Genomic DNA, 14259 nt, shown 5'->3' with positions numbered 1-14259 from the left:
TTCCAATTAACTTGTGTCATGCTGGTGCACGGGTAAATGCAGGGTAGGATTAATATTTTTGTCATTGATTGATCTCTAGCACTATGTCTATATTGTATGAATGTTTCATAGTTAGTACTATATGACTACTCTGTATTCAACAAAAGTTAACTGAGCGTAAGTAAAAATGTCATTTAAACGTGAAAAGATTCTGTAATGTCATATGATAAAACACTTCAGACCGGGGTCAGATAGTTTTGTCTGTTGACCGGAGAGACATTCAGTAAATGTGTACTACTGGCCGGCGAGCCAAATATCTTTAGTGACTATCATGACATTTGAAGTTTGTTTACAGAAGCATGGATTGGATTTATCTATCGATATTTCGGTAATTTTCATGTTAAAGCTTTTCTCACGACTTCTGAATACTGTATTGGACATTTCAGCGTGCATTGCCATTCAGCATTACAAGACAATACAAAAAATCGAACACACAGGATAGTTGTTCACGATTCTGACGACCAGAATATTGGCGAGAGACAATTATAATCAGTACCGATTTAAACAACGTCGGAGTCATACCTTATACTAAAGGAATAAACAACTTTATCTGCATTTACTCTTCCGTGTACATAGGATCTGAAACTGTGTAGGATTGTTGTAGAAACTTGGATTAATTTATCTTACCTTGGTAAGTCCTATATATACTAGTATATATTAAATGTGTAACAGAAAAGGTCAAACCAACGGAGATGATATATATATATATATATATATATATATATATATATATATATATATATATATATATATATATATATACTACACGGACTATTTTAAAAAGTATTACACATGCATAGCAATATTGTAATGAAACAAAAAACTTTTGAAACCTTATATTCAAAATTAAGTCACATTAAACTTTCATGTTGGAAACACAAAACATTTGTATTTTTTCGTGAAAAAAACCTCAAAATTATAATTGTATCCTGCTATAGCATATATATATGCCAATGTTTAATTCAGCTGAAGTGGTTTAACCGAACAAATAATTTTAATGTCTTTTAAATGCAATATTCCCGATAGCTAGATTCGAAGTCTGATGTACATACAACGATTATTCTACATGAGCTAAAAAAAGAACTATCACCCAGGTAACAGACTGTACATGACAGAATTATCTCTATATTACAGTGGGACTGTAGAGCAATTTCACACGCGCATATTTCACAATGGACGCCGAGGAATTTCGCAGAAGGGGTAAAGAGATGATAGACTATGTGGCTGACTATCTCGAAAATATCCGTGATCGCCGGGTATTTCCGGAAGTACAACCAGGTTATATCCGGGACCTTATCCCTGACCACGCACCCGAATCCGGAGAACGCTGGGAAGACGTTTTTAAAGATATAGAAAGAGTTATAATGCCCGGGGTAAGTGTTCGGGATATGGTTTCTAGGTAGCCATTTGCTAAATGCACTGCAGCTGAAACAGTGCATCTTCAACAAAATCATTTTGCTTCGAATTAAATGTGTATTAAGCGATTAGACAGGTTTAAGCAATTCACTGTTTACCATTTGACATAAATATTAAAATCTAATACAAAATAATCTCACCAACGATTGGGTTTATGGACAAACTGTTTGTAAACATAATATGATTAGACCTCAAACATTGTAAAATTGTTATCTTAAATTTAAGTACATGTAAGCCAGATGATCAAGCCAGCTGACGGTTAAATTCAATTTTACTCCTTCTAAACTGGTTTAGATTTTTTTTTGTAATTCGTTCTATGTAAACCGTCTATTCGGCTATTTTCCTGTTTTACGAAATAATTTTTGTAGCCGCCGGATGAATAAAAGTAAATTTACTTTATTGGAAGCAATATTTGCAATTGTGATGTCAAAACCTTAATCTTTCGGATAAATTTTATGTTGCAATTTACATGTATCCTATTAATTGTAGCAATTTTAGAGACAGATATATCACAACCTATTAATCGGAAAAATCGTATTCTAACTCTTTCAAGAAAGAAGGATTTTACCGTGCATTGTCTTATGGCTATTGGTTTACTACCGCATTTTATTCCAGATTAGTATCCCTTCCTGGTGTAATTCGAACGTGTAAGAATTGAAATAGATTTTAGTTTTGCGTGCTTTGTTGGCAAATAAAACACGTTTTTTTCCCATTCAGATGCGTCGTAATTAATCTCACAGGCCGTTAAAGTTCCTTCTTGTTTACTCACTTATTTGACAGAGTATTCAAAATTAAATGTAAATGATCCTTGTCTCACACTGATAACAGACTACATTTGTATTTTATTAGATTTAATCATTGTTCAGGGACTGATAAAACATGAAAATAGCCGAACTCTACCATTAAATTATAGATGAGGAAAATTCTATCCTTAGCTTGAGATATACTCTTTCATCCTCGGATGGGTTTGCTATATCAACAATTGGTAGTGGTAGATTCACCATTTCAGGTAGCACTAACCACTTTCCTATGCATATTATCGAACAATTTCAGGTTACCCATTGGCATTCGCCGCAGTTCCATGCATATTATCCAACTGCCAACTCATACCCGGCTATAGTTGCTGATATTTTATCTGACTCCATCGGATGTATCGGGTTTACTTGGGTACAGTTTACATCGTAATCGACGATGGAAATTATTGTTATTTGTCTTTTTGGTTAACTTGAGCCTTTTACGAGGAATCAGGACAAAATAGACTGCGTTTTAAAAGGATTACTTCTTTAAAAACGCAATTCTTATAGAATGATATTAAGGTTAAAAAATTATCAAATCCAATTCTCTGATGACAGGCCTTTAATATACAAATATAATTTACCTTTTTTTTTTGTAATTTTGAAGAAAAGGGTCTGGACGTTTCTTATTTTCACATTTGAGTAAAAGCTTAACCTCATTGGATAATTGATTAGATACGATTGGGACCCTACTGCTCAGAACTTCTTAATCTAGTTCCGTTTTGGAAGTTTACAGTTTGTAGGGTTACTCAAAATTGCTTTGGGCTACGACAAGACATAAGACTACATGAATTTCACACTGTTAGTTTTACTAGTTATCTGGGAAAACAATTTCAACTGGTCGAAAAGTGAAGCGATTTTGCGCTGTTTTGGAACGTTTCTTGTTTCCTGCGAAAAAGGTTCATATAAATTTATATGTTTCATTATTTTCTTTTGCCTAGCTGTAATTTCTTTATGTAATGCAAACATCGGGGTACAGCAGTGCCGAGGCCGGGACACAGTCCAGCATTTCATTTTACTGATTTCTGCTTTCCACATAGTATATACAGTGTGAATCGTCGAATAAAGGCTATGTTGTTAAAAAATGATAACAAACCAGTCTGAAATCAATTAATTTTCTATTATTTTTCTTTGTATTCAAGAAGTACCTACTTCACGTTTACACGATAATATACACCAAAATATGCTGTAACAGATCTTCATTTGTCATATTTTACGATATTGTGAATAGTCTATTGATCGCGACGGCTCGCATATTTTAAAGTAATGAACTTATAATGACACTCGGCAATTTCCGTGTGATCACATGAGCCCGTTAGGCAGTTCGGAAACCGAAATTTGCCGATCATCATTACGGGTCCATTGCTTTAAAGATATTCTTGGCTTAACTTTTTTTTCAGTTACGCATTTTAACTTCTTTTCTCTCTTATTTCAGTTTTGCTTTGATTCCGTATAACCAACATTGTGCTTCCAGTTTTGTTTCTTGGATGCATGCGATATAAACTGTGTGTTTTTTGTTTTTTTATGTTATGTTATGTACGTTACACATATCTTATGTAGGTTACACATTGGCAACATCCCAATTTTCATGCATATTATCCAGCCGGGAATTCGTATCCGGCGACGATAGCGGATATTTTGTCGGATTCCATTGGGTGTATCGGGTTTACATGGGTAAGAAATTAAAGGTTCAATTAAAAGATTGTTCTTCACTTGAAAGAGAATAGTTCATTTTAAATGTAATTGGTTAAATTGTTCTATCCGAAAGTATATCAATGGTCAAAAACTCAAAATTGTTAGAAATAAGAAAATTACGACTTATGCCAATTGTTCTTCTGCAAACTCTTTTGAAACGTGTGAAAATAAACGTTATTATAAAGTTCAAATGAGTGAAGTTAATACGTTTTTACCATGTGGTTATGAGAATAGAGAGGGATTGCCTGTAAGTATTTTTGATGTTTTGTGTTTTACTTTTAGTTTATGATTAAGTTACTGTGATTTTGTGTTTCAAAATGTTTTACATTTTATAAACTTAATCATTCCAGTTATCAGTTTTTATAAGTGATAGAAGGCAATGTGGTTGCCGATTTTGCATGCAAAAGCAGAAATGTTAATACATGTATTTATAAAAAAATCTTCTCTTTAATTAGGTAAAATATCTAAATAAGAAAAATGAAAAGTATAGCATTTTTATAGTATATAGAATATTTTTATTATATCAACTGTAAAAGTGGATGGGAATGAGAGTTGAATAAACGTTAATTGACCAGTTGTTGTTTACTAATAGGCTTCAAGTCCAGCATGTACCGAGTTAGAGGTTGTCGTTCTTGACTGGCTGGGAAAAATGCTCAATTTACCGGAGGAGTTTCTCTCTGGATCAGGAGGGGGCGGAGGCGGCGTTATTCAGGTGCACATTGTTCTTTAAATTAAATTCTATTATTAAATGTTTTATCTTTCACTGCCTTTAAAAAAGTCAGATAAAATGATTGGGGCTGGAGTAGGTAATTAGAAATATTCTTTTTAACAAAAGTTAAATATTCTGCTGATGAAAATTCACAAATCAATTTATATGGAGACTATTTTCAGAAAACCATCTGCATATTAAAATATTTTACAGAAAGTTAATGAAATTTATGTTTGCAATATTTGATACTCCATTTATTCAACACGTTTTAAACAATGTACATACAATATACAGTTATTTTGAACTTTGTCCTTAATGGCATGACACGAATGTTTAAACAACATGTGTGAGCCTGCAGATTATTGTTTTCAGAACGTTACTATACTCTTTGACAAAAAACACCTGTTTTTTCTATCCAATATTGATAAGTTGTGCAATGCAAAAGCTTAAACAACAACAACAACAACAACAACGTTAGCACCTACTTCTGTGATATTAATGATTGGATTGTTACTGTCAACCCGATAACTGGAATGGTGCGATTTGTACTAAATAAAATCATTCCCCTTTTCTGTAGAGCACAGCAAGTGAGGCGACGCTGGTTGCTCTGCTGTCAGCACGTGCACGGGAAATCTTCAACTACAAAAAGAAACATCCTGATCAGCACCTAGAAGATGGTGAAATAATGGCCAAGTTTGTTGCATATTGCTCTGATCAGGTACTGACTCTGTATATCCGAAAAAATATTAAACCGCTCAAAGCTCACTATCTTTATGACACGACAATTTCCAAGAACACGTGTGTTCATTTCTTATTTCTGATGTCGTAAAGAGTATACGTGCTTTTTGTGTGTTTCAGTTTTATGAAAATAATGCATAATTCTGTATACACGGTTTGAATGGTTTTCGTATAGAATAATAAACTTCACTTAACATATTTAAACATAGCACATCTCTCTTTTTTTCAGTCTCATTCCTCTGTTGAGCGAGCAGGTTTAATAGCTTCTGTAAAGATGAGACATCTCTCAACGGATGGGGAGCATTCACTAAGGGGACATACACTTCAAGAGGCAGTCAGTAAAGACAGAGCCCAAGGACTTATACCAGTATTTGTAAGTATGTGTGTTCGGAATTAACGTCTTTCTCAACAATTTTTCAGTCATATAAACGACAGTGTCTACTTGTAGCCGTGATCACAATGTCCAACTTTACAGTATATACATTATACTGACATCATGCTGACCAGTCGTACTTGTATTAACAACAGACAGAGGCATATAAGAGGCAGTCTGTCATTTCATTTCTTTTCATTGTTTTTGCAAATCGGCAAAATAGATAACCTTTGGCCATTTACAATATTACTTGACAAATATGGCCAAGACAGCCAACATAAACATAAATTGACATATATTTCAACACTAAGACAATTAAGTTCCTAAGAATAATATCACAAATAATACAATAATAATCTGCAATGACAAAGCCCAATGTCCCATCCCAGCAGTGTGAAACAATGACTTTACTATGTTCCTGAAGGGGCAACCAACAAATACGGGCCGTAATTTGCATAAAACAATGTCTTGCCTTGCATGAGGCAATCCGTAAAGAGAGCAGAAGGCCTTACACAGACATTTGTAAGTCATATTACAATGGTTTTAAAGGGCACAGCGAAAGGCTTTGACCACTCGGTAACCTATTGGTAGATCGTCCGCTTCGAGTACAGGAGGTATTGAATTCGTTTCTCGACCATTTCATGTTAAAGATAAAAATAATGTCATAAACGTCCATGCTTGGCGTTTAACATTAAAAAAAGAGTCACTGAATTTTCTGATCTGATGCTGTCGTGGTGGTGAGTACCATCATGAATGAGGTGTCGTATAAAGTATAAAGAATACAAAATGAAAACATGCGAGCGTAGCGAGCTTAAAATTTCATGCTTTTAGTTGTCATTTAAATAGCAATATACTACCTTGCATGAATAATGACTATGGTACATGAGTAGATTTTTTGTTTGTTTGTTGCCTGGGTTATTACCTTTGATGGTTGTAATGTTATTTTTATTTTAACCAATATTTCAATAAAATAGCAAAATGCTCGACCCTGAAATGATGTTAATCATTGTCTTACAAACTGATCATAAAAAGAGACCAGAAAAAACTTCTATCTCCAGCTATGTTGTCAACAGCGCAAAGATGTTTATTAAATACTTTTTAGGTATGTGCCACACTGGGAACAACAAATTCGTGTGCCTTTGATAACACACTGGAACTAGGGACAGTTTGTGAGTACATATACCAGAAATATCTGGTGGTTACTGATTGTTCAATGTCTACCTATTAATTTTATAGTGAACTATCTAAAGAATAAGTGTGAATTTTATTTTTACAGTGTGTCAATTATATCAGGATTTGTCATTTGAATTTGTAGTACAGAAAATTGTAGGTTTCGTTCATTTGTCAACACCGTAGGCCTATATGAAGTATGCGCTGTGTAAATGCTTGATCCTAAAATATAAACATATTTAAATATATTGCATTTGCAAGTTGAACTACAGGTTATGTTTTTGGAAAGTAGTTGCTATAGGTTACGCGTTTGCAAGATTATTTCTATAGACTTTACATTTAGAAGCAACGCGTTTGCAAGATTATTTCTATAGACTTTACATTTACAAGCAACGCGTTTGCAAGATTATTTCTATAGACTTTCCATTTACAAGCAACGCGTTTGCAAGATTATTTCTATAGACTTTGCATTTACAAGCAACGCGTTTGCAAGATTATTCCTATAGACTTTACATTTACAAGCAACGCGTTTGCAAGATTATTTCTATAGACTTTACATTTACAAGCAACGCGTTTACAAGATTATTCCTATAGACTTTACATTTACAAGCAACGCGTTTGCAGTTATTTATGCTGGCTATACCTTTGCAAAATTATTTACTAGTATGTCGCCTGACTAGTTACATTGGTAAACGCTTATTACTTTATCTGTGTTGTGAACAGGTGAGAAGGAAGGTCTATGGATGCATATTGACGCGGCCTATGCTGGCAGTGCCTTCATCTGTCCAGAATTTAGACCCTTGTTAGACGGTGTACAGGTATGATAAAAATCGTATAGATCTACATTACTTTTACATAAGGCTTGACAAAATATGATATATATAAATAATATAAGACAACGTATTTTATCATATCACATCAATGCATTATATATCACGTATATTGAATAAAAAGATTATATGGTACAACAGTGTATGTTCATATAAGAATAAGCAATATTGAATAAAGTTGAATTAAAAATAGCACGTACATATCTAATGAAATAAAGCATTTTAACTGATTTACAATTGATTAAACGTTCTGTTTAGATTCCCATTTGTGCGCAACACTTTACCATAAAAATCTGGATGGTTGTCATGGCCTTAGTTGTCAGCGTGACCTTCAAGGCTGCACATATTATTTGACTAAAGTAAAATAATACTCATTTCTATTTTGTTAATTTCAGTTTGCAGAATCATTCAACTTCAATCCACATAAATGGCTGAATGTGAACTTTGACTGTTCAGCTATGTGGTGAGTACACTTACATGTGGCATATAATAAAATTCATCTTGCTTCTGGAGTTAACGTTAAACTGATTATGGTATCACAGAATTTGACAGTAGGATTTGGATTTACAACTGATTTTATAAATAATACCTATTATCTTATCTTTTATTAAGGGTAAAGAATAGTGACTTGATAAGTGAAGCTTTCAACGTAGACCCATTGTACCTGAAACATGAAAATCAAGGAAAAATGCCAGATTATAGGGTAAGTTAGGTTCTGCGATATTCTGGTAAATGCAATTAATACAATGAAGACTCGCTTTCGTTTTAAAAAATTCTGTTAAAAGTAGCAAATGTACATAGAATGACATATTGTAAATGTTATTTATTATTTGCAGTTTATGTTTACGTTAACATATTAGTTATTTATAAAAATTCAAGTTGAATCAAGTTCATGCTTGTTTGTGTTAAGGTAGTTCTGCACGTTCGGAACAATATTTTCTTCTACGATGTAGAATTTGATTCAATCTTAATCGTGCGAAACTTCAGGATGTACTAAAATACCTTGGAAGATAAAAAGGCAGGGTCCTGCATTTGCTAGAATAATATGAAATTATTGGACCGCACAGAAGTCTTCAAATGGAATCACTATTTTGGTGACGTTTTCGCGAAATAGATTTTGCTTAACACTGTAGATTTTAGTAATCCCATTCACAGTTGTAAATCAACATATTATCTATTATATGGACAAATAAAATGTAAAGGCCCGCTTGCTTAATTTTGAGAATCTTGCCCAAAATTTAAGAGATCGGCAAGCTCCAAACGGATTTGAAGGCGTTGTTTGAAATTATTGCACGTGGCATTTTTGTTATCATTTTTATAAATGTACACACTGGATGACTTTTGTACGCTGGATAATTTTCCTTCTCGTATGTCAGGTCCAGACTTTCTTCTATTTTATCCGGGTAAATGACGTTACACCATGACTTCAGGTTTATCAACGTGCGCAACTACCTTAAGTCTCAGTTACACCTGTTGTTTATGTTTTGCAGCATTGGCATATACCACTTGGGCGACGCTTTAGGTCATTAAAATTATGGTTTGTTTTGAGGATGTATGGGCACAAAGGTCTTCAGGAATACATAAGAAAAGTATGGATCATTAACATCATATCAATCAAAGTAATGATAAGACTGAAAGGGCTGGAAATCTGGCGAAAAGTGAATAAAGTCATTTTGTATTTAAAGCATTATTATCAAACAAAAGGAAGAAAAAAATTATAGTATTATTAAAATAATGGCTATAGTATTTAATCCACGATTAATACATACTTTATTATAAAATGAATAATTATATATAGAATTTTCACATATCAGTTGCAAAAATCGTACTTTTGAAAAAAAAGCAAAAAAAACCGGACTCATTGATCTTACGACTTATAACCATGCCTTCTTTATAAAACTTTTAACTTTTTAGGACGTTAAACTTGCGCATGAATTTGAAGACCTTGTTGGGACAGATGACCGGTTTGAAATATTTGCAAAGGTTGTGATGGGTCTAGTTTGTTTTAGGCTGAAGGTAATAAGATCGTCTTTAACATCTAAATCCTTATTGTATCTAGATGTTAATGGTATAATCTTCACAATTAATAAATGGTCAGGAAATGATTAATAAAATATTTACCAAATACAATAAGACATCAATGGATTACACACAGAAAACATTTTCGATTGCACTTGCAAAATTTAAGCATTGCCTAATCTCAGTTTGCTACAAATGGTAAATCATTCGTCGAAATTGTTTTTGTACTTATTAGTAACTGTGCAAAAATAGGAATGACAACAAAAATTGGCAATGTTCAGTCAGGTAAATGTTCACGTGAGTACTGTGCAATCTTTAGAAACATTTACTAGTTGATGAGATGAAAATATGATTTCTTTTAGTTTATATTTCATAGATTTAAATTATTATATTAAAGATATTTAGAAAATAAATCTATTTTTATCAGAAATCTAACGAGGTGAATGAACGATTGTTGAAGGCAATAAACACAGACGGACGTATACATATGGTGCCATCTAAGGTTAAAGACACATATTTTCTACGTTTGGCAGTTTGTGCCTCTCGGACAAATTCTGACGACATGAAATTTGCATGGAAGGTTATACAGGAAGTGACGTCAAAAGTTTTAAATGAAGAAAAGTAGACGAAAATCAGACAGATATCATTGCTGACTATAATACCATACATGTTGTAAACTGTGGAAACAAATATGATTAACTGATAATCGTATACTTTTATTGAAAAGTAAGTTTTGGCAGAATGATACTATTCAATTTTATTAAGGTAACGTTTGTAGATCTACTTATTTTGCACATTAGTATGTCAACAAAATGAGAGTGATGATTGCAATCGGCCTCTATGCCATTTACAATTGTTTAACTTATAACTTGAGAATATATTGTATTAACCTTTAGCTTTCTGGAGGTAAGGGACCAGTGCAGACCAAGATCACCCTGCACGATCGTGCTGGCTGACCATGGTCTGCATTGTCCGCTATACAGTCAGTAAATTTTCAGAGAACACCCCTTCCATTAATAAATGGTATTGTCCAGATTGAATGATGGATCAGTCTTTATTTTAAATGTTTTGTTCGATTTGAAGTATAATCGAATTCGATCCATTTTGTTACTTTAATATGTGAACATCATGTTTCATTAGCTGTTTTGTCTCAGAATGTTCGAAACTAAATGTGTGTATTCGATATATGATTCTGGTTTTAAGTAAGAAGTAATTATTGTCCCTAAATTTTACTGAATGGCATAATATAGGAACACATTTATTAGTTCGATTCGAACAACGCACAGATTTTGCACTTAGGGCTGAGTTATACTTATGCATCCGGTCCAATGGCTGTTACAGTTTACATGCAGATGGGAAAGCATCGTATACAGGGATTTTGAGGTGTATTAGTAAACTATTAATCTAACAACTAAGAAACTAGCTCTACTTGCAAATAGAATTATCAAGTCAAACAATTCAGATTTTGTTAATTGACACAATGTTAATACCATAAATTATGTATGACATCACATAAGTTATGGCGTCATATATTTATGACATCACTACTGAATCAAACCTGAGCAATATTTTGCAATATTTTTCGCTCACGCACATGAAGCAATAGAACTTTATCAAAATTATGTGGCCATGTTTTTGAAATTTTGTTCACTACAGTTTGTCACTTAAATAGTTCGTGTATGTTAGATATATAATGGAATATAATCAGAACCTCTAGGATACACTCCTAGGGGGTAAAATGTAACTGCCAAATAGTGTTTTATATGTGTTTGTATAGAATATGTTACTGATTGTGTTGGACTATATATTAAAATAATAAAATGTAATAAACAGAGCATGTAGTGTTATGATTATAAAAGAAGAAAAGGCTTTTTACGAGACTTCTTTTGCATTTCATACATGTATAGTATTGCACATTTATGTTCACTTAAAGCCACTCGCTTACAGTTTGGGTGAATTGTTTTCAACATGTTCATTTCCACCAAGTTTGGCATAGAATGTATATATATATGAAGCTGAAAAAGCTGGTAAAAATGCAGGAAGAATGTAAATTTTCAGCAATATTTCAAAAGCGTAGCAACGGTTTACTACCTCCTGCACAATGTTTTCGGTATTTTATTAGAATATTTGAATAACTAGCCACTTTCAGAGTACTCACTGTTTATGGATTTTTCAGAGATTATTTTTCACCTCAAATGTGTGAGTTAGTTCCTTAAAGTTTTTTTTATTGAGAAACGGTATTAACAAGTTTGATTTGAGGTGTTTAACCAACTTAAGAAATGTTCTTTCTTTTCTTAATCTGCACATCTCGGGTGTTTGTTTTATGCTGAACTCAGATCCGCTAAATAATGAATGTGGGTTTCAGAACGCTAGCATTCATGTCTACATTTTTTACTTTGTTTAAAAAGTGTAAAAATAATCTTTTACAAGTAGATTAAAAATGTATTGTTACATGTAGGATCATGAATAATCTGTGACGTACATGTAGTATGACTTCCATCGTAAAAATTAAAAATTAAAAATAAACATAATCCTAATGATAGAAACAAATTAGTAATGTTAGGGACATTCAAGGTGGTTTGGATGAATGGACGAGTGTTTAGTTTTGTGTGATCTTCTAGCAAACAAAATACGGTTTGGGGCAGAGATGTGTAGCAATCTTATCACGAAGGCCGAAGACTAAGTGATAAATCTCAACGAAAAAACGCGACTTACTCGCCAATAAAGCACGCAAAATGCCATTTTTACACGTACCAGGACGGGGTACAAATCTGGAATCAGTTTTAGGCATAAATAGACGCATTACTTCCCTTGGCGCTATTAAGTTGGCCATTTTGCGAAACGTGCTCTAATCGACTAAAACCCTTCCTTGCCCATATAAAAGAATATCTTAAAAGTATTGTATTTAATAACAATAAATGTGTTACTGTGTAACAATAAAACTTCAATGTTTTACAATATTTACATTAAGACCATATAACATTATCAAACAATTTGGTAGAGAATATTGTGTCTCAACTGTAACACCAAGTAACAGGTTTTCGTTATAGTTGTTGGAGAATAAAAACACTATTTTTCAATTATCTGTACGGTTATTAGTCCCCTACTGGTTGAAAACCAGTTTTGAGAACTATAGGAATGCATTTTTCCATCCGTCGATCCGTTCGCAATTTCGTGTCCAGTCCATAACTCTGTCATTCATGAAGGGATTTTAATATTACTTGGCACAAATGTTCACCATGAGGAGACGACGTGTCATGCGCAAGACCCGGACCCCTGGCTCAAGGCTGTGACTAAAAACAGAGCTGGTACGCCTGTGATATATTACAGACTCTGGTATATACCGGATAAAATAAATTTGAACGAAAAATCTTAAATGTACCTATTTTGTAACCATGGTGATATTGACCCTAACCTTTAGTCAGTATATTATGCATATTGTACACTGAATGCGTGCGGGCATGCAAAAAATTGCGTAATTTTGCCGTGCGCTCCAATGGGTAATCATTCCGGGCATGCGCAGAACGGCTGCACCAGCTCTGTAATGAGAAACATCGCTGGCTCAAAGGTTAAGTTGGAGGTCAAAGGTCAACAGGGCCTTTTTTCCTGTCCGGTCCATAACGCCATCCATTAAGGGATTCTAATATTACTTGGCACAAATATACCTCATAATAAGACAATGTGTCATGCACAAGACCCCTAGCTCAAAGGTCAAGGTCACACTTGGCAGTCAAATGTTTACATGGCATGAACAGGGTCTGTTTCATGGCCTGTCCATAACTCTGTCATTCGTAAAGAGATTTTAATAATACTTGGCACAAATATTCCCCATGAGAAGACAACATGTCATGCGCAAAACACGGACTCCTAGCTTAAAGGTCAAGGTCACAATTGGAGGTCAAAAGTCAATATGGGTTTTTCCTTCCCGGTCAATAACTCTGCCATCCATCAAGGGATTACAATATTACTTGGCATAAATGTGTTTTCGATGATGAGACAACGTGTTATGTGCAAGATTTGGACCCCTGGCTCAAAGGTCAAGGTCACTATTGGAGTTCAATGTCAACAGGGTATTTTTCTGTCCGGAGTTATGTCATTCATTAAGGGATTTTAATATTACTTGGCACAAATATTCCCCATGATGAGGCAATGTGTCATGCGCAAGACCCGGTCCCCTAGCTTAAAGGTCAAGGTCACAATTGGAGGTCAAAGGTCAACAGGGGGTTTTCCTGTCCGGTCAATAACTCTGACATCCATCAAGGGATTACAATATGATTTGGTATAAATGTTCCCCATGATGAGATGACAGGTCATGTGCAACACCCAGAACCCTAGCTTAAAGGTCAAGGTCACACACTTGCAGAACAAATGTCTTTTTTTCTTGTCCGGTCTATAACTTTGTTGTGCAAAACAGGATTTAAATATCAGCTGACACAAATATTCCCCTGGAAGGGAAACGTTTCATGCGCAAACCCA

General features: G+C 33.9%; 1 protein-coding gene across 2 annotated transcripts; it reads left to right on the top strand.

The window, feature by feature from the left end:
* Positions 1-343: 343 nt before the first annotated feature.
* On the top strand, positions 344-11617 carry LOC123551151 (aromatic-L-amino-acid decarboxylase-like). 2 transcript variants are annotated; one of them, XM_053525009.1, is made up of 13 exons: positions 344-670; positions 1174-1412; positions 2509-2622; positions 4537-4656; positions 5231-5371; positions 5621-5764; positions 6867-6933; positions 7658-7752; positions 8160-8227; positions 8377-8467; positions 9255-9353; positions 9679-9780; positions 10211-11617. In XM_053525009.1, the coding sequence occupies exons 2-13, from the start codon at positions 1212-1214 to the stop codon at positions 10406-10408; spliced, it is 1440 nt and encodes a 479-aa protein (XP_053380984.1). In that variant the 5' UTR covers positions 344-670; positions 1174-1211; the 3' UTR covers positions 10409-11617. The 2 variants fall into 2 exon arrangements, with proteins under 2 accessions (XP_053380984.1, XP_053380983.1); XM_053525008.1 differs by lacking the exon at positions 2509-2622 and adding an exon at positions 3810-3923 and having other exon boundaries at positions 346-670.
* The last annotated feature ends 2642 nt before the right edge of the window (positions 11618-14259 follow it).

Source organism: Mercenaria mercenaria, chromosome 15 (assembly GCF_021730395.1).
Source record: "Mercenaria mercenaria strain notata chromosome 15, MADL_Memer_1, whole genome shotgun sequence".
NCBI classification, from domain to species: Eukaryota; Metazoa; Mollusca; class Bivalvia; order Venerida; family Veneridae; genus Mercenaria; species Mercenaria mercenaria.
This window is presented reverse-complemented; position numbering and strand designations above follow the sequence as displayed.

Bases quoted from the DNA above. Each gene is read 5' to 3' on its own strand.
- LOC123551151 (XM_053525009.1), top strand. From the start codon at position 1,212: ATGGACGCCGAGGAATTTCGCAGAAGGGGTAAAGAGATGATAGACTAT. The intron at 2,623-4,536 runs GTACAGTTTACA...GTTTACTAATAG, and splicing joins GATGTATCGGGTTTACTTGG to GCTTCAAGTCCAGCATGTAC. The intron at 9,781-10,210 runs GTAATAAGATCG...TATTTTTATCAG, and splicing joins TAGTTTGTTTTAGGCTGAAG to AAATCTAACGAGGTGAATGA.